Source organism: Protopterus annectens, chromosome 9.part0 (assembly GCF_019279795.1).
Source record: "Protopterus annectens isolate FY-2018-M chromosome 9.part0, PAN1.0, whole genome shotgun sequence".
NCBI classification, from domain to species: domain Eukaryota; kingdom Metazoa; phylum Chordata; order Ceratodontiformes; family Protopteridae; genus Protopterus; species Protopterus annectens.
Window position 1 is genome coordinate 317,013,664 of NC_056743.1, and position 27,231 is coordinate 317,040,894.

Below are 27,231 nucleotides of genomic sequence, written 5' to 3' on the forward strand. Positions count from 1 at the left end.
AAAAGCAGCCTTTTGTTAAATTCTTCAGTTTTCAAGGTAAATTCATAAAAGGATGTTAAACTGTGTATGTCTTTTCCTAAAGAGAATTTAAGTTGGAAAAAAAATCTTCTAGAAATTTGTTCAGCCAATTTAACCACCAATAAAGGGATGAGAATGTGTTTAAGTAACGGAAGCTAAAAGGATAGTATATTTTAAAATAGTTCCTTCTTAGATTGAACATTAAGAAACTGCGGTTGGGTGGCATTCAAAAGACTTGCGTAAATGGGCATGCCTTCATTGAAGGTTGGACGTCGAGCTGGCACCTCGGCGTTCGAGAAAATTTACTGCCAATTAGTGACTACTGCTAACCGGGAAAAGCCGAAAGACAAACAACAACAATAGCTCCTAAGAAAAGGGGGATTATTTCTTTTGAAAATATTAAAATTGTTGAAGAACATCTGAAGGGAGCAGCTTATTCAGTGGACATCTTGAATTGAATCAGAAGACTTTGAGATTCCTTAACGTTTAATATTATCGTATTTTCTAAAATTCCGTAAGAGTTCCTTACGTATATATCTGAAATATATAGAAGTGTTTCTGTTTTACTGACAGGTGTCTGTACAGGAGTGCAATTATTTTTTTCAGGTTTCTCACTTAAGTAAAACAAGCAAATATTAAGCTTCAGTTGTCTTATATAACATGCAAGTCAAAGAGCAGTATCACAGTTAAGCATGAATGAAATTTCATTGGAATGATGGATGCAAGTATGTCGAGCTACAGTGTAAAAGTGTGGTCAGGCACTGTCTTAACACTGAGTCACCATGGGGACTGCATATGGAAGAGTATCACAAGAAGGAAACAAGATGTAGTGGTGCTACCTCTTTGTAAACCTTGCTGGAGAAACCCCTCTCATGTTTTTTAAGATGCATCTTTAATAGAGTAGAAGCAGTCCAGCTAAGAAGAAATGGTGAGTTAGACTTGTTCAAACTGAAGATAATGGTATTCATACCCAAGAGGATAGTAGCACACATAAGCTGTGAAATGAAAATTGTTTCCAAGGAAAAGATGTTCTAGAAAAAGTGCAGAGTATGTAAATGTCATTGTGCAGTCTGCTTCAGTCTTTATGTAAAATTTACATTTAAAATAATTAAAACAGTTATGTTTCCTTATTTTAAATCAGATATACATTAACGTTGCATAAAGACTCAAATGTCATTTTTTTCCCTGAACTGCTACATTAGTCTATATTTAATACTAATATGTGTGTGTGTGTATATATATATATATATATATATATGATATGAAATTTAATTTAGCTTGACTTCAAGTGCTTTTAAATGATGATTAACATGGAAATTTTATAGATGTGAGAGTATTTGAGATCACTGAAATAGATTCTGCATCTGGTGATTTTCCTGAATGCAAGAGGCAGGATTGCAGATGTGATGTTTTAGTCTGGCTATCCTTGCAAAGATGTCATTAACCCAGAAAGATTGTCCGTGTAACATGCTCAAAAAGATATGACCTGTTTCTGCATACTGCTTGATAGGAAGGAAGGAACAATGTATCAGATTTTTTTAATGACGTTTAGGATTAAATTTGCAGAAGGCTAATGTTTTAGAAACTGCTACTATCCCTAGTAATAGTCTTGCTCATATAGCTGTTAAAAAAGTGTCAACTCATTTTTTGCTGATAAAATGGTTTATTCTGCAGCTACCTGGGAAACTGAATGAACAAGACAGTAATGGAGACCTTGCACTGGATCTGGCACTCTCTCGAAAGCTAGAGAGTATTGCAACAACGTTGGTAAATAACAAGGCTGATGTTGATATGATTGACAAAAATGGTTGGAGTATTTTGCATAAAGCCATCCAAAGAGGTAAGAGAAAAATGCATCAGTTAAGCAGTCTTGTTTTCAAGGAAGATGGTATGATATGTTACAAACTTCAGGAATTATTTACTTCAGGATTTGTATGCATTTGGTTTGCAGTATTCACCAATGTGAAAAAGAGCATTTTTGTGTACTTTTCCCCCGATCTGAAAGAATCCCTTTTTTGAAAGTTTATTACCCAAATATTCCCTTATTTTCCCTTTAGCACTCTGCACTTGCTCCCTTTTTATATCCCCCTTATTCTGCAGTACATGCATTCCTTCTAAATAATTCCTGTTACTCCACCTCTTAAATTCCATATTCATTTTATCCCACTCACTAGCTGTCCCTTCTGAAGAACCTTCTGTATTCCATAGTAACTCTTGAATCATTTCCATTACCCAATTCTTAAATTTCTCTGTTTCTAACAAGTTAGTAGGAAAGCTCTATCTTCCGATTTGTACTTCATTAACCTGCATCTTTTTTAAAAAAAATGTAGTGGTTCATGATCTGAAATAGTTATTGAATGTGTCAAGCATTCATTTCATTACATGTGCTCATTTGAACAACAAATTCTGTCCAGTCTAGCCCCGGATATACTATACCTTGGTGAATAATATGCATATTACATCTGATTTTCTACTACTGAATTCATATATTTCTTAACAAATAGTCTTTTATATTTCTTAAGAAATCTATTCTCTTGTTATAATTTTTCTTTTCAGATCCCCCTCACACATCCTAACTATTGCAAATCTATTTCCCGTCTCAATTCATAAATAATGTTCCAGTTGGTTATTTCTCCCAAATTTTTTAAGCTCCATAATGCATTTTTGGTGAAAAATAAATACATGCCAGCACAGTTCTCCTCCCTTGACAGTGGTCTCTTATTACCACAAGTCTACCATTATTGTTCCGTACACCTCTTCTAGCACTTGCAATCAGTATTACTCCCCTTTTCATTTGTTCCTGATACTCTGCTGAACGTCCATCCTTAAATCCTTTCCATCAAATTCACATGCTCGTTTCTGTCCATATGTGTTTTTTGCAACATTTCTTTTCATACTCTACATTTCTTAATATAGTTCAATACCTTGTTGTTTTTATATATCTAAGGCAATTTACATTCCATGACAATATAGCCAGAGTAGCCATATTAATAGAAAGGTGTTACTCCCACCTATTGTAAGTGACAGATGTTTTGACTGTATTATTTCCAGCATTTAGCTTACATAAACACACTAATATTTGGCAGGCTGATCTTTTAAGTATTTGCTTTTTCTCATCTTCATCTGAACCTGTCTCTCATTTTTCAGTACTTTTTGCTTCATTGAAAACACTTGAGCACAAAAAAAACAAAAAAAAACAAAAGATCCGATGTCTTCAGTCCACCTCAACCTGTGAGGTTTTTGGATCAAGTCAGATCCAAGCCAAGCACCTTAGGTTTTTTGGCTCTGAAGCTCCACCTCTGTTCCAGAATATACTGTCCTCCCCATTCTCCTCAGATCGTATTTGTCACTTCAGTTTTCAGATGTGATCCGTGAAGCTCCAATTTGCTAAGTACTTTCTTAATAATTTTATTAATATGTTTCTGTGGCCTCTTCTAGTGGTTTTTTTTTCAGATTTGCATGGGATTAGCTGGAATTCTGTCTAGTTGTAGTATTTCTTCCCTTTTTGAATACGTTTTTCTGCTGTTTGTGTGCACTTTTTTTGGCTGCCACTTCTTTTTTTGTCCTCCTGTTAAACTTTTATGCTTGTAACTTTACTTTCTAGAGATATTGCCTAATGCTAGTTTAGCCCTCAGATTTGCTCTTCTGTCATTGTGTGCACCCATGTACAGACACCTTCCCAGCCCATTTTTCTGTGCCAGGGTCAATGGTTCCAACTGCTCCATATATTTGGTGGTGGTAGTGTAGACAGCTTGGCTGCATCAGACACTGCTTTCTTCCGTGATATTTTTGATTCTGGCTCCGTCACAGCCAAGTGGATCTCAGAACCAAAGCTTCAGTGTTGCTGCACTAAGATCAGGACCAACTCTTAGGCTTTCAAAGCTGTGACTCTTCCTTCAGGCTGTTAAGCCTTGGATAGCGTGGCTCCAGTCTCAACATCTGATCTGACTAGATCAGCATTGGGCACCAGTCCCTTTCATAGATCATTGGAACTAAAAGGAACCATGCCTGGCCTTAGCACCATTGTTTTTTGCAGAGAGGATTCTTTCGCATTCCAATAGTGGGTTTTTAAGTTGAATCCACCTCAGTCCTCTCATCTGTCTGGTATGTCAGGCTCACAGCAGTAAGTCTCTGGGACAGCCTGCTCCATTAGACCTTGGCCCATCCCTTGGTATGCAAACTCTTAATTCCTCAGTGTCCCTTGGCCTCTCTTGCCTGGGATGAACATGTGAAGACTGCATGCAAGAGGAATCATTTGGACACCCCTGAGGATTCACTCACCAATAATCCTGACTTTGATGAAAGGGATGGGTCCCCCAAATCCCCATGTAAAGGCACCATTGATGTACTAGAATTGATTAGGCAGCATGGAGATAGTCCACTGAAACCCTTAACCCCTGAAGAATCTGTTTTTCTTGAGCCCTTTGGTACGGGACTATCTACATCCTGGGTGGTTCCCTCTCAGGATGCCATTGTTGATTTAGTATTCAGAAGGGCATTGAGAAAACTCTGTAGTGGTACAATCCTTGATAAACCTGAAAAAGTTTCACTCCTTCCCAAGGATAGACCATGTTGGAGGACGTACCCGGCAGTGAATGATGTGATTGCTACAGCCACTGGGGAAGAAATATCCAAAGTTCTGCATGCCATCCCCCTAACAGAGTCTTGGGCTGTGGGCCATTTAGGGAAGGGCACATAAGGTTTAGCCACATTTGCCCTTTGTGTGTTGAACTATTTGGCTTACCAGACAAGGCAGCAAAGGGATCTTATCTCAAAGATGCTTAAGATGGTGATGACACAGTACCTCAGAGATGCAAAACTCTTTTGAGGCTCAATTGGTCTGTGATGCAGTCCATCTTGAATGTATCCACGTGGGTTCTGCCAAACACTGCATGTGGTACTGCATCCCTTGAAGCACTTATTTAATTTTGCAGACTGCTTTAAGGTGTCTTCTCTTATGGCCCATTTCAATGGTTCTACTTTTTTTGGTCCCAAAGTAAGATACAGTGACCAGGATTAAACAAGAAGAAAGACATGGTCATAGGAGTCCATTTCTCCACCCCACAAATGAGCATTGGTAGGAACCAGAAGGAAGAAATGACTGTTTTTTCACAAATCAGAACAGTTTTTCCAAGATGCTTATGGCAAATGGGCCCCTGTGGAAAGAGGGAGACCTTTAATGGATGCTCCCCCAGTGTAAAGGTAAGCCTTTCTAGTACACCATCTGAGTTGTCTGGCTGCTGCTTACTGGAGGTAGTCTTGGGGGAGTTTGGCTTTTCACCCAAAAGCTTAGGAAGCCATCATATTAGATGCTTCACTTTTGAGAGTCTTTTCTAGAGGTTATTCCATTTTCTGTTTGTAGAATCCAAAATAAAGTTAAAGATCCCTTCCCAACATTAAACTCCAACAGTGAAGGGAGGTAGCAGTGGAAATAATAAAACTGAACAGAGCCATTCAAGAGGTCTCACCAGACCAAAGGGGATCCAGTGTCTACTCAAGATTCGTTTCAGTACCAAATGAAAACAAGAACCTCAGGCCCATTCTGGACCTCACCAAGCTGAGTTTTTATGTGAAACGGACCAAGTTCTGGATAGTTATGGTACATTCCATTCACCCACTTCTGATGAAGAGTGTCTAGATGTCCTTGGTGAACCTCAAGAATGCCTAGTATCACATAGAGTGAGACATTCTAGGAGGTTCCTGCATTTCCAGCTGGGATTACCAGTTTTGAGAGCTGCCCTTTGTGCACACCACAACCCCCTAGGTGTTCACCAAGTGTATGGCAGTGGTGGAGCTTGGCTCAGACTGCAGGGGTTCTGGGTCTTTCCTTACCTAGATGACTGGATCCTTATGGCAACCTCAAATCATTTCTGTAATTCTGGCCAGGGATTACTTGCTCCAACTGTGTTTATCTTTGGGCAGCACTGTGAATCACAAGTCATATCTAGAAACCAGTACAAGTCCTGTTATTCATCTGTTGTCATGTGGAAACCATCAGCCATATTACTTGCTTCCAGACTAACCTCAGAGATCTCCAGCTTAGTTATTTGATGTGGCAATTAAGCCAAGGAGCCAGTTTGTCTTGTGCCGCTGGGAAGGTGGTTCTTGAGAGCTCTTTTACATTGCTTGGTGTGTAGAATCTCACCAGGCTTCATTAGGTCTTAATTTTGTTTTCCCCAGACCCAGGCCTTAGTTACCATAAAGACTTCTCTCCAGGGGTGGCATGTGGGACGTTTCAAAGGGAAGATGGTCCATGGGTACCGGTTGGCATATAATGGTCTTCGCCTTCTATGCACAAGGTACAAGGTTCGACTCTGACTTCGGCCACTGCTTGTTTGGAGTTTGCATGTTCTCCCTGTGTCACTGTAAGGTCTCTGCCACCTCTGAAAAGCATGCTGAGTGTTTCCATCTCAAACTCACCAAAGAAAGGAGCTGTGGGCAGCAGCACAAGCTCTACGTGGTGCCCTGTAGGAGGAAGAGTTGTATAGACCAACTGCCTTCAGCATCTACTGTGGTGCGTAGTATCCTCAAGATAGGAGAACATAGATCACAGACATGTGCAGTGGTAGGGCTAGCCACTCAACATTGTAAAATATGGCTCTAGGTGATTCGGTCGTGTTGACTAATGTCACTAAATGGGCTTGGGTATTTGACAGTGATAAGGCTGAGGACCCGACTTATGCCAGGGTGCCATAGTAATGTATGTGCCCTTATTGGCTGGTGTATACCCTCTGTAAAGCCCAGCAGTCCTGGATCAGTAGCCTGCTTTCTGACCAGTGTCCATTTGCCCATCTGTGGTTACCTGGGATAGCTGTGTTGAGCAAAAGCTGGACATAAAACCAATCAACATGCCAAACATGAACTAATAATTGCTCCAATCCATGAAGGTTCACTTATAGGACGGAGCTTGGAAGTAGATGATATGATGGTAAGGAGGAGGCTGGACATCCTGTGTATTCAGGAGACTAGATGGAAGGGCAGTTTAGTAAAACCACTTGACTTGGGATCCAGAGTGTAGTACTCAGGAGGAGGACAGGCTAAAAATGGTATCGGATTTGTGTTGCGGAAGAGTCTTCACAAGGCAGTGAGGGATGTCATCCGAATTAGTGTCAAACTCTTGGCGATCAGAGTCCATTGTGAGGACAGGGCAGTGTTCTTAATCTCAGCCTATGCCCCACAGCAGGGTTGTATGATTGAGAAACTGACTACATTCAACCAGCAGTTGCAGGATCTAGTAGATAAAGCAGAGCAACATGAATTGGTGCTGATAATCAGTGACTTGAATGCTTATTTTGGAACAGACAGAGCAGGGTACAAGGACTACCTATCCACATGGGGCAACAGGAATGTCCATGGTAGACTTCTGTCTGGCAAATGGCTTGATAGAAGGCAACACATGTTTCAGAAGGAGACCGTCACAAGATCACATACAAGGATGGCCAACATGCAACTCTTGTAGAATTCCACCTAGTAAGGAAAAAGGACACTGGGGTAGTATTAGTGAGTACAAAGTCATCCCCAGTGAAATAGTCAGCTTGCAGCATAAATCACTGTTGCCACAATCAGCTGCAAGTTTTGGTCAGAGAAGACTGCAAGGCCAAAAGAGACCAGACTGAAGATCTGGAAGTTGACTGGAGAGAAAGCATATCTGTTCAAGGAATTACTCGGGGCTCTGGCCCCTCAAGAAGAGGAAATAGGTGGAGATGAATAATGTCAACACCTCAAAACAGCTTGTGTGAGGACTACAGAAGAGGTGTGTGGCCAAGCCAGGTATGGAAATAAGGAGCATAAGGAAAACTGGTGGAGGAATGCTGAAGTCCAGGAAGTCATCAAAAGGAGGATTGTAGGGGGAAAAGTTGGAGAGGAAAAGACTCCTTCTTCTTTCAGCTTTTCCTGGTTAGGGGTCACCACAGCAGATCATCTGTCCGCTCATGATTGGCAATGGAGTTTTACAATGTTGAGTTGCCAGCCCGGCGCCCAACCTTCCACAGAAGGCACGCACACATTCACACCTAGGGCCAATTTAGAGTGTCCAATCTACCTACTGCATGTCTTTGGGATATGGGAGGAAACCGGTGCACCCGGAGGAAACCCACGCGACCACCGGGAGGACATGCAGACTCCGCACAGAAGGCACCCCTTTGTTAGCCAACCAGTATTCTTTTTAGCCTAGTCAGTCTTTTCCTTGGAGAGGAAAAGACTGACTAGGCTAAAAAGGACTACTGGTTGGCTAACAAAGAAGCTAAGAAAGAGTTGCAGTAGGAAAAGAACAAGACATTAGAATCAATCTATCAGTTTCTGGAAGGCGAGTCAGTAGAAGGCACAAGGGAAACTATCAGGTTGCAAGGTAAAGAGAAAAAGATGAAGATAATCAGGCACCCTTCATAATGGATGCCAGCAACCACCTGCTTACCAGGCCACACAGCATCAAAGGCAGATGGAAGAAATACTTCCAGCAGCTTCTAAATGAAGAAAACTCCACAGAAGCTGTACTGCCCTGGACACAGCCTATGATGAGAGGAGAAGATGAGCCTACTATAGAAGAAGTAAGAATAGCACTAAGGAAAATTAAGTCAGGGAAAGCTGCAGGCTCAGATGAGGTCACAGCAGATATAATGAAGGTGTTTGATATGGGGGAGAAATAACTCCTGAGGGTAGTCATAACAGTGTGGAGAGAGAGAGACGTATCTCTCATGACTGGAGAAAAAGCATACTAGTGCCAGTGTTGAAGAACAAAGTAGACAAGCAAAGGAGAAATGTTCAAGTGTGTGCAGTACAGAGTTGTCAAATTCATGTTACGTTGCATGAAAGTTCTTGAGAGGATGATTGATGAACAATGTAGTAGTAGAAAGTAAGATGAGCCATTTGGTTTCAGATCAGAATGTAGCAAGTGTTTGCAGTGAAACAGATAGTTGAGAAGATTTTAGAGATGAGGAAAGAGTCCAGCAGGGCATATGGAGAAGGCATATGACAAGGTCCCAAGAAAGCTGATTTGGGCAGTCAGGTGTTTCGAAGTCCCAGAAACATTGTTAGAATTACTGCAAGCTATATACAAAAGACCCAGTGACTCAAGTATGAACACTGTTCAGTCTCAGAGGCATTCCCATTGGGACTGGGTGAGCATCAGGGTTCAGCTCTGAGCCCACTGCTGTCCATACTGGTAATGGACTGCGTTAGCAAACAAGTCATTGGAGACCTATCAAAAAAATTGCTGTATGCAGACGATGTGGCATTATAGGCAGACTCTGCAAGAACTTCAGCAAAAGATCGAGAATGGAATGCAAAACTTAAGGCACACTGGATGAAGTGGAGTGCATATAAGACAGTTGTAATGGCAGCAAATGGGGGAAATCAGAAGAACCTAAGAACTGAGAAAGAAGGGAAAATAGTGGAACAGGTTCATGTTTCCAGGAAGGGTGGTTTAAGGAGAAGAAAAAGTAATGTGGAGGTCAAAGCTAGAATCAGAGGGGCTGAAGCCAACTAGCACAGTGTGTCCAGTGTAGTATATGGCAGAAGAATGCCAAAGAAGCTGAAAAGTAAGGTGTTCAAAACATTAATCCGACCAGTACTATTGCATTGTACAGAAACCTGGGTAGTAAAAGCAGAGCAGCTGAGGAAGCTAGAGGTGATACAGATTAAGTGCCTGAGATGGGGGGCAGTAGGATGCACATTGTGGGAAAGATGAAATGAGGATATAAGAACAGAAGCCAAAGTAGCTCCAATTGCTGAAAAGGTGAAAGAGAATAGATTATGGTGGATTGGGCACATGCTGAAAAGCAGAAGACAATCTGATTAAGATTTGGGACAGACAGGAGGAAAGCAAGAGGGAATGAGAGCATCCAGCATAGAGGTGGATGGATTTTGTGAGAAGATCTGTGACAGTCTGGTACGAGTGTCAAGAAAACAGATTGGCATTGAATACAGAGGGATGGTGACAGTTGACACTACACCCCGACCCCATGTAGAAAATAGGGGAAAAAAAGGTTTATGATAATGAATGTCCAAGATACCTGATCCCAGGTGGAGGCCAGTCTTCAAATTAGTGTCTTGGGGATGAGTTTAGCCTTTCTAACATTGTAGGCTTTTTCTGGACTTTCTCCACAAGGGTGTGATAGCAATCCAGTCCAACATCACTGAGGTGGTATGTACATGGGGGGGTGGCATTTATATCCCCTGTCTCAAAAGGTCATGAGAGTGTGACAGTGGATAATATCCTCACAACAATTTCTGATAGCAGTGCATATCCCAAGGAGCTTTATTTTTATTTTACATTTGTTTACCAGGAAAGTCAGACTCAAACTAGGTCCATTTACAGCTGAGGCCCGGGTAGAAAAGTGCCACAACAACAATTTTATACAGTGTTATATATACAATCAAAAGATATTTCATACAGTAGTTCTTTCCAGGCAGGCTTACATTACACATAGTGGGCCCTGGATGTCGATATTTGGGAAAGAAAAAGAGAAAAAAAATACACACATTGTCTGATGCAATCAAAGCGACAGCACTCAAGGCATTATAGTAGCAAATAGTAGGCCCTGTTCTAGGAGTTTGAGTGCTGAGTATTAGACATAGTGAGCAGTGAGAGAAAGGAGGATAGTAGAAATGGAGGAGATCAGGAAAGCATTTATGTAATGCAAGGACAGAGCCATGGGCTGCAAGAGGTGTGGCTTAAGTGATTTTTTGAACAGTGAGATAGATGTTGCTGAGGAGATATTTTGGGGGAGGTTATTCCATTCCTTAGCGATGGTATGAGAGAAGATGGCTTTCCCTGCAGTGTTGTTGGCTTTGGATATACAGAGCAGGGTCTTGTTGGATGAGAGTAGAGGGCTGTTTGCTGAGTATTGGTTTAGTAGTTGGTTTAGGGCTGGCGTTTTGTGGTGATTTTTTTAGTGTGTTGAAGATGAGCACTAGCTTGGTGATACCTAATTAGCTGTGGGAGTTATAACCATTGTAGCTGTTTTAAGGTAAGACAATGATGACTTCTAAAAGTGGAGTTACTGCTGAATTTTGCAATTTTTTTGTAACATGATTCTAGTTTGTCTAGGTCTGTTTTCCTGATGTGAATTAGGATTGGTGATGCATATAGTAGGGTAGACAAGAGGTGGGTTTGGGCTAGGGTGATTCATGCTTGGTCTGATAGGAACTGTTTGTGTTTGTATAAAGTTCCTAATTTTTTATGTACCTTTTTAATGGTTTGAGAGATGTGAACATTGAAGTTAAGATCTTTATCTATTTCAACAACGAGTAGCTTAGTATGGGGGGAGGGAGAGATTGTTGTGCCGTTGCTGGACGTGATGGTGAAGGAAGGCGATGTGGCTTTGGATTTGTTGGGGGTGAAAAGAAGTAATTTGGTCTTCTTGGGGTTTAGAATAAGTTGGATATCAATAATCCATTTTTCTACGGAGCAGAAGGATTCTTGGGTAAGTTTTTGAGGAGTGGTTATGGTTTGGGCTGAGCAGATTAAAGTTGAGTCATCTGTGTACTGTATAAGTGATGCATGCAGGGTGGAGGTATGTAGTTTGTTGGTGACAATGGTAAATAGTAAAGGACCCAGTACTGATCCTTGTGGAACGCCTATGGTAGTTGGTAGTAGTGGTGATAGTACTCCTTGCCATTTTACTGACTGTTTTCTGTCAGAGAGATAGCTTTTGAACCAGGAAGTAGCAGAGCAGGGCAAAGGACATGGCGGTTAGAGTGTCTATAAGTAGCTTATGTGAGACCATGTCAAATGCTTTAGATAGGTCTAAGTAAATGGCTTATACGAAGTTGTTGTTTCTAAGTTGATCTGGTTGGCAAAGGAGAGAAGAGCAGTAGTTGTACTATGGTTTGGGTGGAAGCCATGCTGTGTGAGGGAGAGGAGATTATGTGAGGTTAAGAAGTGCATCACCTGGGTGTGAAATGTTGCTCTGCAGGAGCTTAGAAAGGGGATGTAGTATAGCAATGGGGCAGTAGTTTGATAGTTCATAGGAGTTTGCCCCCTTTGTGTAGGGGAATTATGTATGACACTTTCCATAGTTGAGGGATGTAGGCTTCCTGTATGGAGCGGTTTATAAGAAGTGACAGCTTATTAGCAGACACCTTGAGCAGGAGAAACCTCATGCCTTATGAGTGGTTCCTCAATGCAAAGATAGCAGCGCAAGTTTTCAGCTGCTTGGGTCTACCCTGCTTTGATCTCTTTGCATCCCGCGTCTTCACCAAGTGCAGCATTTTCTTTACTGTTATACCCATGGAGGAACAGTTAGAGGGACATTCTCCTTCATGCTCGACTCCCCAGGCCTCCTATACTCATTTTCCAACTGCCTTGACAATAGTTTTCTCAGAAGGTGGCCCATTGCAGTGTCTGACACACTCAACCCTCTTTTGTCAAGACAAGTGTGGTTCCCCTTTCTGGCTTTATCTGTTATACTCTCCTTGATCTTGGACTCTGTTCCAAAGTAGATCTTTCACCCCTTCATCCAACCTCACCTGAATCTCAAAATCCCCAAATTGACCACTTGATTTCTCCAGTTCCAGTGATGGCCAGAGATCTCAAGCTAAGAGAGTTGTCTGCATCCTATCTTCTCTGAAGCCTTTGACCAGGTTTAATGTTATCAAATGGAAAATATTTTCTGCCTGGCATTCGGCCAAAGGTTTAGATTCCTTCTCTATTTCTTTGCACACTATTTTAAATTCCCTGGCAGGTATATTTCATTATGGTCTCGGGTTCTATTAGCTGCAGTGTCTAATTTTAATGAAGGTATAGGTAATGCGTCACTCAAACTATCTGCCCTTTTCCTGAAGGGTACCTCTTTCTTCTTGGACGCCTATTAGGGATCTGGTCCCTCCTTGGGAATTGACCCTACTCTTGCAAGCTTTGACTAATGCTCCCTTCAAACAAGCCACTGTTGTAGATTTGAATGTACTGTCTTGGAATTCTTTGTTTTTGGTGGTCATTACTTCTTTGAGGAGGATTTTGGGACTCTAACCCATGTCTTGCATATACCTTCGTATCTTACTTTTCAGGAGAACTGGGCGTTTCTACATACCAGTCCTTTTTTATACCTAAGGTAATCGCTTAGTTGAACTTGGCCTATTCATTTATCTGTTTTCTCTCCCAACTTAAGTAACAAAGGGGAAGTTTATTTCCATTGTTTGGATGTTCATCTGATATTTTATTTGAACAGAACTGGTGTTCAGAAAATCTAACCAGCTTTTTGGTTCCTTCTTAAGTACTCGTTTGGGTAAACCTGTTTCAAAATTTATCGTATCCAGATGGCTTTGATAGTATTCCTTTTGATTTCTCATCAAAAGGTATTTCCCTACCAAGTTAGACTAGAGCCCATTCCTTGAGAGCTGTTGGCTACTTCAGGTACCTTACGAACTCAGGCCTCCTTGCCTGAGGGACTGGGGACTCTGTCCAATGGGTTGAGGCAGGTGGAAAATGAACACAAGAAACAAAAGTTATGTACTTATTGCAATACTAGAACTGTGTTGTCTCTTTCCATCCATCTCAGCCATCCATCCCACTGTCCACCCTTCCAAATTGGCATAGTTTTGAGTTACTTCTGGCTGACTGTGCAGATTGGACCGAAGCCTTTGTTTTTTATTTCATTACTTAAGACAGGCAAACATACATTAACTCATTACATCAGAGTCACTCCTCCAGGTGCATTTGCAGTTAACTCCTACTGATGCCTGTAGATGTCAAATATTGCTTGTTCATATTTGCATCAATAATTCTAAAACCCTGCTATGTACAGTTTTAAGATTTTATCTTAAAGCTTACACAATGGCAAACTCAACTGCATTAATATTTGACCTATGTCTAGTGCAGGTAAATTAGATATTAACTGTTTGATATTAATTTATATAGATATAATTGTCACTTTTTTCTAAATATCTCAATAAACAAATAATACAGGCAGAACTCCTTAGTCTCAATTGAAAGCTCTGTTAGATGAATAAAATGCTACTGTGACAGTATGTGTGTAACTTGAGTGGTTCCTGAGATGTAAGTTTACAAAATATTACAAACATAATAGTTATGTTTACTGTGACTTATAAAATTCAGTTTAAGACCTAGAACCTGAAGAATACTACCACTATAAAAATAGTTTGCACTAAAGAGTTTGGCATGTACACTTCTTTTATAACCCCCTATGGTTCCAGCGATATGAATATTTGGAATGTGGGGACATAATTTGATTCTGTCAAAAGGCTTAAGCTCTGTCCATTAGAAGTTACCCTGCAAACTTCCTGAGGTCTATTGGAGTGAATGGGTTAATATAAAAGAAAACAATATAAACGTGTGTCCAGTTGTATACATTATACGTCACATATGTACTTTTTTTATAATCACACGAAAACAGGTACTGAGGAGGAAAAACGATAACCACCAACTTGGGGATAAAAATGGAAAATTTAATAACTCACACTGAACAAAAAAAAATGCAATACTAAGTGATTAAGTAAATCACCGTGGTTTTTGTTTGACCTTGGAACTTCTCAGATATGCTAAAAACCAATCCAAACATAGTGCTATTTATATTAAAACCAATATCAGTTCTTAGGTTGGTAGGTTGGTACTAGGCAATCGGCCCTAGGGCCTATAACAAGCCTAGCTATAACAATTTCCTGGCTATTTCTTCCCAGAATATTTACTTCCCTGGTCCCCTATCTAGCAGGGCGACCGACATGATCCCCCCGGGGTGAATTTCCTATCTCCCATCCAGTCGTCAAGGTTCCTTTTCAGGAGGGCCAGAGATGCACTCAGCTTGACATAACAATTCCCTGGCTATTACTTCCCAGAATATTTACTTCCCTGGTCCCCTGTCTGGCAGGGTGACTGATGTGATCTCCGGGGTGAATTTCCTCTCTCCCATCCAATCATCAAGGTTCCTTTTGAAGAGGGCCAAAGATGCGTTCAGCTTGACATGTATAGGTATTCTATTCCAGAGTATGGGGAGTCTCTGGGTCAGTAACCTATCCCTCCAGCATGTTTTGTTCATTGTGATGACCAGGTTTAGATCCCTGGAGCGTGTGGCTCTGAGGGATTGGGATTTCTTTAATTGTAGCATGTCAAACAGCTCTGGGTTTGACCATGGCCTTGTATGTTGAGCAGAGATCGCCTCTGAGTAGGTGATATGCGACAGAGTATAGCTGAAGTTTTTTTTTAGACGGTCAGCATAGAACATCTGCTTTAGGCTTGTGATTCTGTTAGTGAGGTATTTCTGTGGCCTTTCCAGTTGTTGCAGATGTCTTGTGAGGTACATACCAAACTGGGTGTTGTACTCTATAATGGGTCTAATGAGGGATGAGTACAGTGGGACAATGACCTCCTTTTTTCTGGATGAAAAGCCCTTAGTGATAAGATGTGCTACATAGAAGGAATTCCTGACTGTTGTGGCGATGTCGTTATCGAAGGCGAGACCACTGTCCACCTGTGTCCCCCAAGTCTCATCACACTTTTGGTGTTTAGTGTACTGCCACTTATGTGGTAATTCATGGGTACATGTTTTTCCCAAAGGGGATAACTATATATTTCTTGGCATTGAGCTTGAGCCCATGGCTCTGGCACCAAGCATCTGTTTCGGTAAGGCCCTTTTGTAGAATATCCATATCATTTGGGGATTCAATAATGGCTCCCAGTTTGCAGTCATCTGCGACTTTGTTAGCTAGTGTCCCTTAGTGTTGGCCTGTACTTCAGAAAAGTAGATGCCAAACAAGAGCGGTCCCAAGACTGAACCCTGAGGTACTCCACTTGTCTGGAGCTGGATTTTGAGTTGGCTACTTTTACAGTGTGGGTTCTGTCAGTAAGCCAGTTGGCAGCCCATCGAGTGACGTAGGGATTAATGCCCAGCTTAGTAAGTTTATCTATGATTCCAGAGTGGGGGATGGTGTTGAAGGCCTTGGTGAGGTCCAGATAGGCTGTGTGGACTGCCTTGCCCCTCGTCCACAGCTCTAGAATGATTCGAAGAAGTCAGTCAGGTTGAGGAGACCAGATTGGCCCTTTACGAAACCAAACTGGTGGGGTCCAGTGTTTGAAGGTTGCCAATGTCTTTGGAGAAAAGTTTCATGATAATGCATTCCATGGCTTTGCCGATCAGGCTCGTCAGACTGATGGGACAATAATTCCCGGGATCCAAGGTGGATCTCCCCTTGTGGAGTGGGATAACTGTAGCTGTGTGCCACTCATTGAGCACGAAGCCTGAGGTGAGGCTATGATTAAGCATGACACTTAGATGAGGTGTCAGTTCATTTTGTAGCTCATGTAGTACACAGCCCAAGATGTTGTCTGGTGCCATGGATGCTGTATTCTTAGCTTTGGAGAGTGCATTTTTTACCTGTGTGGCTGTGATTACCAGAATTTGGCAATCTTTTGGTATTGAGATGGGCCATTTAGAGGGTGAGAGGGGGGTGAAGTTGGCACTGAATCGATCTGCCAGGATATTGGCAATATCCTTGCGATCAGTATATTTAATGCCATTCTGTTGTAGCTCAGAGCAGATCTGAGCATTGACATTTAGATTCTTGACATAACTATAGGATGCTTTGTGGCTGTCCTTGGAATCTTTGGCAATTTTATTTTCGTAACTAGTTTTGGAGGATTTTATGAGGGATCTCAGCTTCATATTGAGGCTGATAGTTGCATCCTGGGATTTTCGTCTTTTCTGCAACAGCTTCTTCCTTCTGTTGTATAGTTTGTTTACGGCAGAGGACCACCAGATTGGCTTCCTTTTTTTTTGGTGGCGAGCGTCTTGGTTCTATTTGGAATGGCACGATTCATGCATGAGTGGATGTGCTCGTACAGTGCCCTTAGTGTAGGATTCAGCAGTCGAACTTTCAGTTCCCGTCTGCATGGGTGTCATGAAGTTTGTTACTTCTGACTTGAGTAGCATGAAGTTAGCTTTGTAGACGTTTTTTATGGAGGTTTCCCTACTGGGGGAGGGTGGGGGTGGGATGTGGACGTCAAGGGTAATTAGCTTATGGTCAGACCTGACCAACGAGGGGGTGACTTTTGTGTGGAGCATCAATCTCCCATGTTTATAATCACCAGGTCTAGGATATTTGAGCCCCTGTTGGGACTGTGGATTAGTTAGTTGATCCAGGGCATTGCAATTTATGAATTCTAAGAACCTTTGGGCATAGGTGTTGGTACCCGAGGAGTCTTCCCAATTAATGGCAGGGTAGTTGAAATCACCCAGTATTAGGGTGTTTGTATCTTAATATTTTCCAGTATGTTTAGAAAGGTGTAGTGAGAATCTTGGGGCATGGTGGGGGATCTGTAGCAAGCTACAATTTGAATTGCAGTCTTGCCTAGTGTTAGTTGAACCTGTAGAATTTCAGATGCATTGTGTTGGGCAACTAGCTTGGAGGTGTGAATATCCTTGGTGAATGTGGACACTCCTCCGCCTTTAGTGTTTCGGTCCTGGTTTGGTGGCCAAAGTGTGGTAAGAGCTGTAGCCTGGTATTGCAGGGGTGCTGTCTGGAGTCTTGAACCAGGTCTCAGTTACTGCACAGATATTGATGATGTTTTTCGTGTTTCACTGTTGCAGTCCTCACGTATGGTTTGTCCGGCTCCCGGTAGCCCTCAGTCGGCCCGAATACTAGAGTCCTTGGTATATGACGTAGGCTGCCGCCGGTTGTAAAACTGATGTCAGAATGTCCGGTAGAAAGGGAGATAGCCGACGCCATTTCCTCAGTCTTTCTTGCCGCAGAGCCTGAAGCAGATGCAATTCGCACTAGTGCAGTCCGCCATTTACCTTCGTTTTGCTTTCGGACTAACAAGTTGAAGATGCCTTCAGATAAGTACCCCGTTGGGGATCCTCTTTTCTTGCTTTAACGAATGTCAGATAAAGTTCGTAACTGTCTTGCCTGTGGAAAACAGATTCCGCACCATGATTTCCATTCCTATTGTATAACTTGTTTGGACCTTAAGCATGATGTCCCTAACTGCGATCTCTGTGCTTCCTTTAACCCGCGTACTATATGCCTTAGAGCTAAGATTTTATATAAGCATTTCGGAATCTGTTCTAAGTTAGTCTGTATGGCGTCTTCTAGTCTCCCGACTTCGGCTATACCTAGGAAATGCAAAGACAAGGACCACGACAGGCCTAGGGTTAAATCTGCAGACGCACCAGTGAAATTGGTCGTTAGCACAGCGGTAGTCATTGAGGTGCTTTCACAGCCCCTGCAGTCTGCAGATTTTCAGCCGCAAGCCTCCGCTGAGACCTTTATGGAGTCCTCCATGCTGCCGGCTGCTATTTTGTCTTCAGACCCTCCGCCTGTTGCCGCCTCAGATGGACCCGGAGCCGCTTTGTAGGCACCGGCTTCTGATGCCTCTTCTTTTCGACAAGAGACAAGAACCAGACTGACTACCCTAGCTCAGACTTCTGCAGTTGCTAGGCCTCTCGAGTCCCTCCAGATTGCTAGTAAACCTTCCAGCCGCAAACCTACTCACAAGCAGGTGCTGGCCTCCCCTCCTGTGCCTCAGTCCCAGTTGGTAAAGATGGCTGGTGATCTTCTTTCCCTGATTAGGGGCTCACACCCCCCCCCCTTCAAAGAGGACTAGGGAATTATCTCCTGATGTTTTGTCTGTCTCAAATTCTGAGATTTCCATTATGTCTGCTGGTGAAGGACATTCTAAACTTTTTTCTGGCTTTGAGGATTCTGATGCTGAGGACTCTCCCTTCTGCCTCCCCTCCAGAAGATTTTTCCTTTGGGGATACTTTGAATACCCTTAGGGAGCATTTTAAATGGGAATGTCAGGATTTTCCACAGTCTAATCAGGGAATTTTTGGATTTGCCTCAGCATAAGCCTCTGGCAGTTTTGGAAGTTGTGGATGATGCTTTCATGCAAAATTCTTTAACTCCTAATTCTGTTCCTCCTGCCCCCAGAAAACTGGATAGGTATTATAGGGTTTCTGAATCTCATCCATTCCTTTTTAAAAACCCTACTGCTGATCCAGAAATTATTTCTCAAGGCCCCAAGGGTGTTAAGGCTACTATTGCTAAAAACCCTGTGCCTTCTGATAAGGAGTCTAGGGTCTCAGGTGGGGTAAAAGTCTGTACCTCTGCAACTCTTGCCATTAGATCTGTGAATTGTCTTTTTCACATGCTTGTATCAGCAGCATACCTTGGAGGGTATTAACGCTAAACTTGGAGATATTCCTTCCATGACGGAGAACAAAGATTTACAAGACTTACTGAATTCTGCCACTTTAGTTAATAAGCCTTCACTTCATTGTGGTTTTGAGGCTTCCTGCAGAGCAGCATCCACTGGTTCTGTAATTAGAAGGCATGCTTGGCTCAGGGAGCAGCCTCTTTCTGAACCTGTTAAGTCTAAATTGCTGGATGTTCCTTTGCACAAGGATAATCTTTTTGGTAATAAGGCTGAGGAGGTACTGAAGAAGTTGGAGGTTAAGGCAAAATTTATGCAAGCTGCAAAAGATTTCCTTCAGGTTCAGCCTCCTCGGTTTAGTAGGCATTATCCTTCCAAGAATTGGTCTTTCCCTGATCCTGGCAAGCAGGAGCACTCCAGACCTAGGGGTTTCAGATCTTCCAGAGGGAAGCCTTCTGCTTCTCGAAGGGCTAAGCAATGGCCTTATTCTGCTAAATTGGGGAGTTCTAAGCCAGCTCCCCAAAGCAAACATTCTCAATGACTCCAGCCTTCTTGTGCCTACCTCTGCAGGCCCTGGGTTTCCTTTGGGGGGAAGGTTAGCCAGGTTCACAGAGGTATGGTCTACCATCACAAACGACAAATGGGTGCTCAATATAGTAAACCAATGTTACAAGTTTTACTTACACACATTCCCTGTTTTACAAGGGTATCCAGACATACCCAGAACTCTCAGGGCAGAGGTAGAAACTCAAATTTCTTTTTTACTGACATGGTGGCTATAGAGCCAGTTCCTGCAAATCAAGCAGGCCTAGGTTTTTATTCAAGACTTTTTCTGGTACCCAAGAAAGGGGGCACCTGGTGCCCTATTCTGGATCTGTCTATTCTAAACACTTTCCTGGTGATTCCCAAATTCAGGATACTCACCCTTCAACAGTTACTAGGCAAGGATTCATGGCTAGTAACTTTGGATCTAAAGGAGGCTCATCTGCACATCCCAATAAGGGAAAGTTGTAGGCAGTTCCTTCGCTTCAGGGCAGGGGCACAACACTTTCAGTTCTCTGCACTGCCCTTTGGCTTATCTACTGCTCCCAGGGTTTTTACCAAGTGCCTGGCTCCAGCCATTGCTTTTTGCAGGCAGAGAAACATTCAAATTTATCCTTACGTGGATGACTGTCTCATTCAAGCAAACTCCCCAGAACAACTAGAAAAGGATTTGGATTTTATGAAGAACACTCACCTCTTTGGGTTACACTCTCAATGAAAAGAAGTCAAAGTTGGTTCCTACAATGGAGATTGTTTTCCTGGGAGCGAGTCTGAATACAGCCACCCAAATGGTATTCCTCCCTGAACAGAAGCAAGATCATCTTTCGGCTTACTTCATGAATTTGGCAAGCATGACCCAGCTCTCTGCAAGGCAACTCCTGCAAGCACTAGGGTTCATGGCTTCATGTATTTTGATGATCCCATATGCAAGGCTACACATGAGAAAATTTCAGTGGTACTCCAAGAATCTTTGGTGTCAACACACATAGGACTTAGACTTGATTCTTGCCCTGATTCCCTGTCTACAAATGGAGATGTTCATCGTGTTTCACTGTTGCAGTCATTACACTTGGGTTATCCTGCTGGCAGGCTACCTGCAGTCGGCCTGAATACCAAAGTCCTGGTCCGGCGTCAGTTGTCGCCTCTTTCCTGACGTCAGTGTGCCAGGGGTATAAAAGATGCAGCAGATGCCATTTTCTTCAGACTTTCTTGCCGTGTGGTGCCCGAAGCAAAAGCAGTTCGCAAGTGCTTGTTGGCCGACTCCTGAGATTTTTGAAATTGAATTTCAGATCCGAAGTCTTCTATAAAGCTAAGTACCTCGTTGGGGAAACTTTTTTCTTGCTCCAGACCGATGTCAGAAAAAGTTAACAATTGTATTTCTTGTGGGAAGCAAATACCTCATAAGGATTTTCATTCTTACTGCATTCCTTGCCTAGGCCCTGACCACGACGTAGCTAGTTGTCAGTTTTGTGCTAGATTTAACCCACGCATTATTAAGCGTCTGTACAATTTTGCTTTTCATTACTTTGGCCGAAGTTTTAACTATATAATGCTGTCGGAACAACCGATGACCGGAATTCATAAAAAGCGCAAGGAAAAAGAAAAGGACAGGCATCCGAGGTCCAAAACCGATGGCGAAGCCTCTTCTAGGCCAGTCGCCGGTTCTCAGTGAGGCGCTTTCGCAGCCCCTGACACCCGCTACCTCAGAGCCGCAGGCCGCCTCCGACTCCCACGTGGAGACAGATAGGCCTCTGGATACTCAAGTTATTGGGCCTTCAGAAACTAATCCCTCAGATGGGTCCGGAGCCGCTGAGCAGGCATTGGCTTCTGAGGGTGTTTTCAGACCTACACAGCTTTATATCAAGCCAACTTCAGCATCCAAGACAAAGACTAAAACAGTTTTAAAGACAAGGAAACAAGTACAGCATTCTCCAGGACAGACTTCCATGCCTAAGAAACAGATGCTCAAAATGGCCGAAGACCTAATTACTTTGATCAGGGGTTCCCACCCCCCTCCTAAGAGGCCTAGGCAAGATACTGAATATGATTCTTCTGATCAGGTTTCCATTTCCTCTGACTCCTCTTCAGAACAGGGATACTCTATTCCTTCCTATGAGGATTCTGATGCTGAAGAATCTATTCCTTCAGCTTCTCCTCCTGAGGATTACTCGTTTTGGGAAACCCTGCATACCATGAGGGAGCATTTCCACTGGGAGAGCCAAGATTTTTCAGATTCTAAGAAAAGGCTCAGAGACTTTCTTCTACTACCTCAGCACAGACCTCTTGCTATTCCACCTGTTCTAGACATTGTAGATGTATTTTCAGAGTCTGGCCTATCTCCCAACTCTTTACCTCCTGCACCTGTTAAGCCAGACAGATACTACAGGGTTCCAGATTCTCATAAATTTTTGTATAAAAACCCTGCTGCTGACCCAGAAACTATTTTTCAGAGTCCCAAAGGGGTCAAGGCTGCTACTGCAAAAAACCCTGTCCCTTCAGATAGAGATTCTAGGGCACTGGACAGATGGGGGGAAAAAAAGTTTACTCTTCTGCTGCCTTGGCAGTAAGGGCTTTAAATTTTCAGTTTCATATGCTTTAATATCAGCAGTACTTAATGTCTCTGTTAAAACAGAAAATGTTGACAAATTCTGAATGTTCTGAGAACAAGGAATTGCAGGATGTATTGCATGCAGCTGAGCAAGTGGGAAAACATACTTTGCAATGTGGTTATGATTCGCTGGAGGCCTCTTGCAGGTACGCTGTAACAGGTTCTGTTATTAGAAGACATGCTTGGTTAAAGGAACAGACTCTGCCTGATCATGTTAAAGCTAAATTATTACAGCATGATACTTTGTTTGGTGTTAAGGCAGAAGAGGTGTTGAAGAAAATGGAGGATAAAGCTAATTCTATGCAGACAGTGAAGGATTTCTTACAGGTACAACCACCCGGATTTAGCAGGAAGTGGCCTTCTAAGAATTGGTCCTTTCCCGTGTCAGACAGGCCACAAAGAGGCAGATACAGACGTCCTAGAGGCAGACAACAGCCCCAGGCCTCATACAGGCCCAAACAATGGGGTGCTTCTACCTCCAAAAGCGGATAAGGCAGATCACAGCCATATAGGAAACAGTCCCAATGACTTCCCTCTGCCAATGCCAAGCACTTATCTTTTGGCAGCACCCTTAGGGAGAAAGCTAGCACTTTTTTCACAAAATTGGCACACGATCACCCAGGACAAATGGGTCCTAAATATAGTCTCTCAGGGCAACAGGTTCCACTTTCACACCCTTCCAAAGGCAAAAGGTATGCCAAACCTGCCACACAATCAATGGGCAGAGGCACAAAAACAAGTTTTATCTCTCATGGACATAAGGGCCATTCAGCCAGTGCCACAAGAGCAGGGACAAGGATTTTACTCAAGACTTTTCTTAGTACCAAGAAAGGGCAAAGCATGGAGACCAATTCTGGACCTGTGTATTCTAAATACTTTTCTGGGCATTCCAAAATTCAAAATGTTGACTCTACAACAGCTCTTGCCCATGCTGGGCAAGAAGGCTTGGCTTGTAACTTTGGACCTCAGAGGCATACCTGCATGTCCCAATCAGACAATCTTGCAGAAGATACCTCAGATTCACAGCTGGCTCATTGCGCTATCAATTCTCTGCACTGCCCTTTGGCTTATCTACTGCGCCCAGGGTCTTCACAAAATGCCTGGCACCAGTAATTGCATTTTGCAGACAGAGGAATTCAAATATATCCCTACTTGGACGACTGCCTTATTCAAAGACCAAAGACATTCTACTAAAGCATCTGGCATTTGTAAAAAGATCACTAATTTGCCTAGGTTACACAGTAAACGAAAAGAAATCAAAACTAGTACCGTCTTAAAAGATAATATTCCTGGGTGCAAGCTTAAATACAACTGCCCAGATAGCTTATCTCATGCCAGACAAAGGCAACTGATTTCTTACTTCAAAAGCATGGCAACAAAGACCCAGTTATCTGCAAGAAAAATTCTGCAGGCTCTGGGCTACATGGCCTCCTGCATTCTGCTAATTCCATATGCAAGACTGCATATGAGGAAACTACAATGGTATCTAAAAAGTGTTTGGACTCAACATTGCCACAGCCTGGAGTCATTAATTTCACTAATTCCCTGCCTACAACAGGAGTTTCGATGGTGGGCACAGGCCTGTCACCACAACAAGGGACAGCCATTCACTTTACTCACAGCCAGGCAAACACTAACAACATATGCGTCAGATTATGCCTGGGGGGCCACATGGCAGGAAAATGTATTCAGGACACATGGCCCCCAAGCCAAATGCATCTTCACATCAATCAAAAGGAGTTGCTAGCTGTACAAAATGCCCTGACAGCCTTCAAGGACCTACTTCATCCAGGACAGCTGCTGATAAAGACGGACAACACCAGAGTTATGTGGTACATAAACAAGCAGGGGGGCACACAATTCCTACCCCCTCTGCGGACAAGCCATGATTTTGTGGAACACAGCATTGACCTACCAAGTACACCTGCAAGCACAATTCCTGCCAGGAAAAACAAATGCTCTGGCAGACGAACTAAGCAGAAACCTCATGAATCCTCACGAGTGAAAACTAGATCCACAAATCTTTAGCATGATAACAAGGAAATGGGGATGCCCAGACATAGATCTTTTTGCCTCACCTCACAACTGCCAACTTCAGTGATTCTGCACAAGGACTTATCACAAACAAGCATGGAAAGTGGATGCCTTGTCATTCAGCTGGAACAACCTTACAGTATATGCCTTTCCTCCTCTGCCTCTCCTCCCCAAGGTACTCCTAAAGGTCAGACAAGAGAAGCCACAAATGATACGAATTGCCCCAGATTGGCCACGCCAACACTGGTACCCAATCCTAAGAAGCTTGTCCCAAGGCCCAGCCTGGACATTGCCTCAAATACCTCATTTACTGACCCAACAAAAAAGATCCTGCACAGCCAACTCAGAACCCTAAATCTAGCTGCATGGCGTATAGTGTAACCATTCAGAATACACCTCTCTCTAAAGCGGGTATGGATGTTATTTTGGAGGCCAGGAGGCCCCGCACCAGAAAATCTTATGCAGAAAAATGGAAGAGATTTTGTGCTTGGAACCAGGCACAAGGAATTGACATGCTTGTCCCAAATATATCTCAGATTTTGCAATATCTAACTGAGATGCTGGACAAAGGCCTATCCTTCTCATCAGTTAAGATCCATGCCTCTGCCATTTCAGCTCATTACAATGCAGACCCACCTATTTTTTCACATCCATTGCTTAGGCAGTTCCTCAGGGGGATCAAAAATATAAGACCTCCAAGGAGAGCACCAATACCTGCATGGGACCTCAATTTTGTCTTGGAAAAACTCTCACAGCCTCCTTTCGAGCCAGCCAATACAGCTGAGATAAAATTCATATCATGGAAAACGGCTCTGCTGCTAGCAATAACAAGTATTCCTTGTATTTCTTGTTTAGGCGCTGACCACGGCATAGCTAGTTGTCTGTTTTATGCTAGATTTAACCAACATACTATTAAGCGGAGATACGATTTTGCTTTTCACTACTTTGGCAGGCGATTTAATTACAATATGTCGTCGGACTCGCTTCCGACTACCGGAGTTCACAAATGACGCAAGGATAAGGACAGGCCTCCGAGGTCCAAATCAGACGACTGTTTACAAGTAGAGTCAGCTACAGGTTCGGCCGTCGTCAGTGAGGCGCTTTCGCAGCCCCTGTCGTCGGCCATTACAGAACCGATTGCCGAAATGGACTCCCACGAGGAGCCAACTAGGCCTTTGAGTACTACAGCTGCAGGACCTTCGGACAATGCTCCCTCGGATGGGTCTGGAGCCGCTGTGCAGGTACCGGCTTCTGAGGGGGTTTTCAGGCCTACACAGCTTCAAATAAAGGCAAAGACAAAGGCGAAGACTCCTCCTAAATCAAAGACTCAAGCCCAGGCCTCCTCTGATCCGGGACCCAAGTCTCAGAAACAAATGCTTAAAATGGCGGAGGACTTACTAACTATGATTAGGGGTTCACATCCCCTTCCAGACAAAAGGCCAAGGCAAGAATTGGATTATGAATCCTCTGATCAGGCATCTATTTCTTCAGTGTCTTCCTCTGAACAGGAATATACTTTCCCTCCTTATGAGGATTCTGATGCTGAAGAATCCGTTCCTTCAGCTTCTCCCCCTGAGGATTTTTCTTTTGGGGAAACTTTACATGAGGTAACATTTTCACTGGGAAGGACAGGAGTACTCTGAATCTAAGAAGGCTTAGGGATTTCCTTCTTCTTCCCCAACACAGACCCCTGGCTATTCCTCCTATTTTGGATATTGTGGATGATGTTTTTTCTGAGGCTAACTTAACTCCTGACTCCTTTCCTCCAGCTCCTGCAAAGCCTGACAGATATTACAGGGTCCCTGACTCCCACCAGTTTCTTTATAAAAATCCTGCTGCTGATCCAGAAACCATTTCTCAGGGTCCTAAGGGTGTTAAGGCCGCCTCTGCTAAAAACCCTATTCCGTCAGATAAGGATTCTAGAGCTTTGGAGAGATGGGGCAAAAAAGTGTACACTTCTGCTACTTTCAATGTCATATGCTAAAATATCAGCAATTTCTGCTGTCTGTTATGAAACAAAAACTAGGTACCATTTCTGCTTGTGCAGATAATAAGGAATTACACAATTTGCTACATGCTGTTGAGCAGGTGGGGAAGCATGGCTTACACTATGGTTTTGATGCCTTGGAGGCTTCATGCAGGGCGGCTGCCACTGGCACAGTCATTAGAAGACATGCTTGGTTAAAGGAACAAAACTTGCCTGATCAACTGAAAGCAAAGTTACTGGATGCTCCTGTTCAGCATAATGTTTTGTTTGGCTCTAAGGTTGAAGAGGTGATAAAGAAAATGGAGGATAAGGCAAAATCCATGCAAACGGTTAATGATTTCTTACAAGTTCAGCCCCCAAGATTTAGCAGAAATTGGCCAACTAAAAATTGGTCCTTTCCCAGCTCGGACAGGCCTCAGAGGGCACTCCAGAGGGAGGGCCCAAGCACAGACCTCTTACAGACCTAGACAGTGGAGTGCTTCCACCCCCAGGGGTGGAGAGGACAGGCCTCAATCTTACAGAAAACAGCCTCAATGACTCCCCCTGCATGGCTCCAGGAACCTCTATCCTGGAAGCCCCTCTAGGAGGAAAACTCTCTCTTTTTCACCAAAATTGGACTTGCATAACCCAAGACAAGTGGGTTCTGGATGTAGTTTCAAGAGGTTACAAATTCCATTTTCATACTTTGTCAAGACCAAACGGATGGCCAGACCTACCAAAACACCAATGGGCAGAGGCATTAAACCAGGTGGGATCCCTCATGGCTATGAGGGCCATAGAACTGGTTCCACAATCAGAGACTGGACAAGGCTTTTACTCAAGGCTCTTTCTAGTTCTCAGAAAACAAAATTCCTGGAGACCCATCCTGGATCTGTCAGTATTAAATACTTTCCTGGAGATACCAAAGTTCAAGATGCTTACTCTACAGCAGCTCCTGCC

The 27,231-nt window shown here is 43.1% G+C and overlaps 1 protein-coding gene across 1 annotated transcript in view; it reads left to right on the top strand.

The window, feature by feature from the left end:
- Positions 1 to 27,231, top strand: part of ANKFY1 (ankyrin repeat and FYVE domain containing 1) — a 1,799,901-nt gene that overhangs the window by 430,243 nt on the left and 1,342,427 nt on the right. The window contains exon 11 of the mRNA XM_044082101.1: positions 1,693 to 1,858. Coding sequence (XP_043938036.1) covers positions 1,693 to 1,858 — 166 coding nt within the window. The remainder of the gene's footprint in view (positions 1 to 1,692; positions 1,859 to 27,231) is intronic.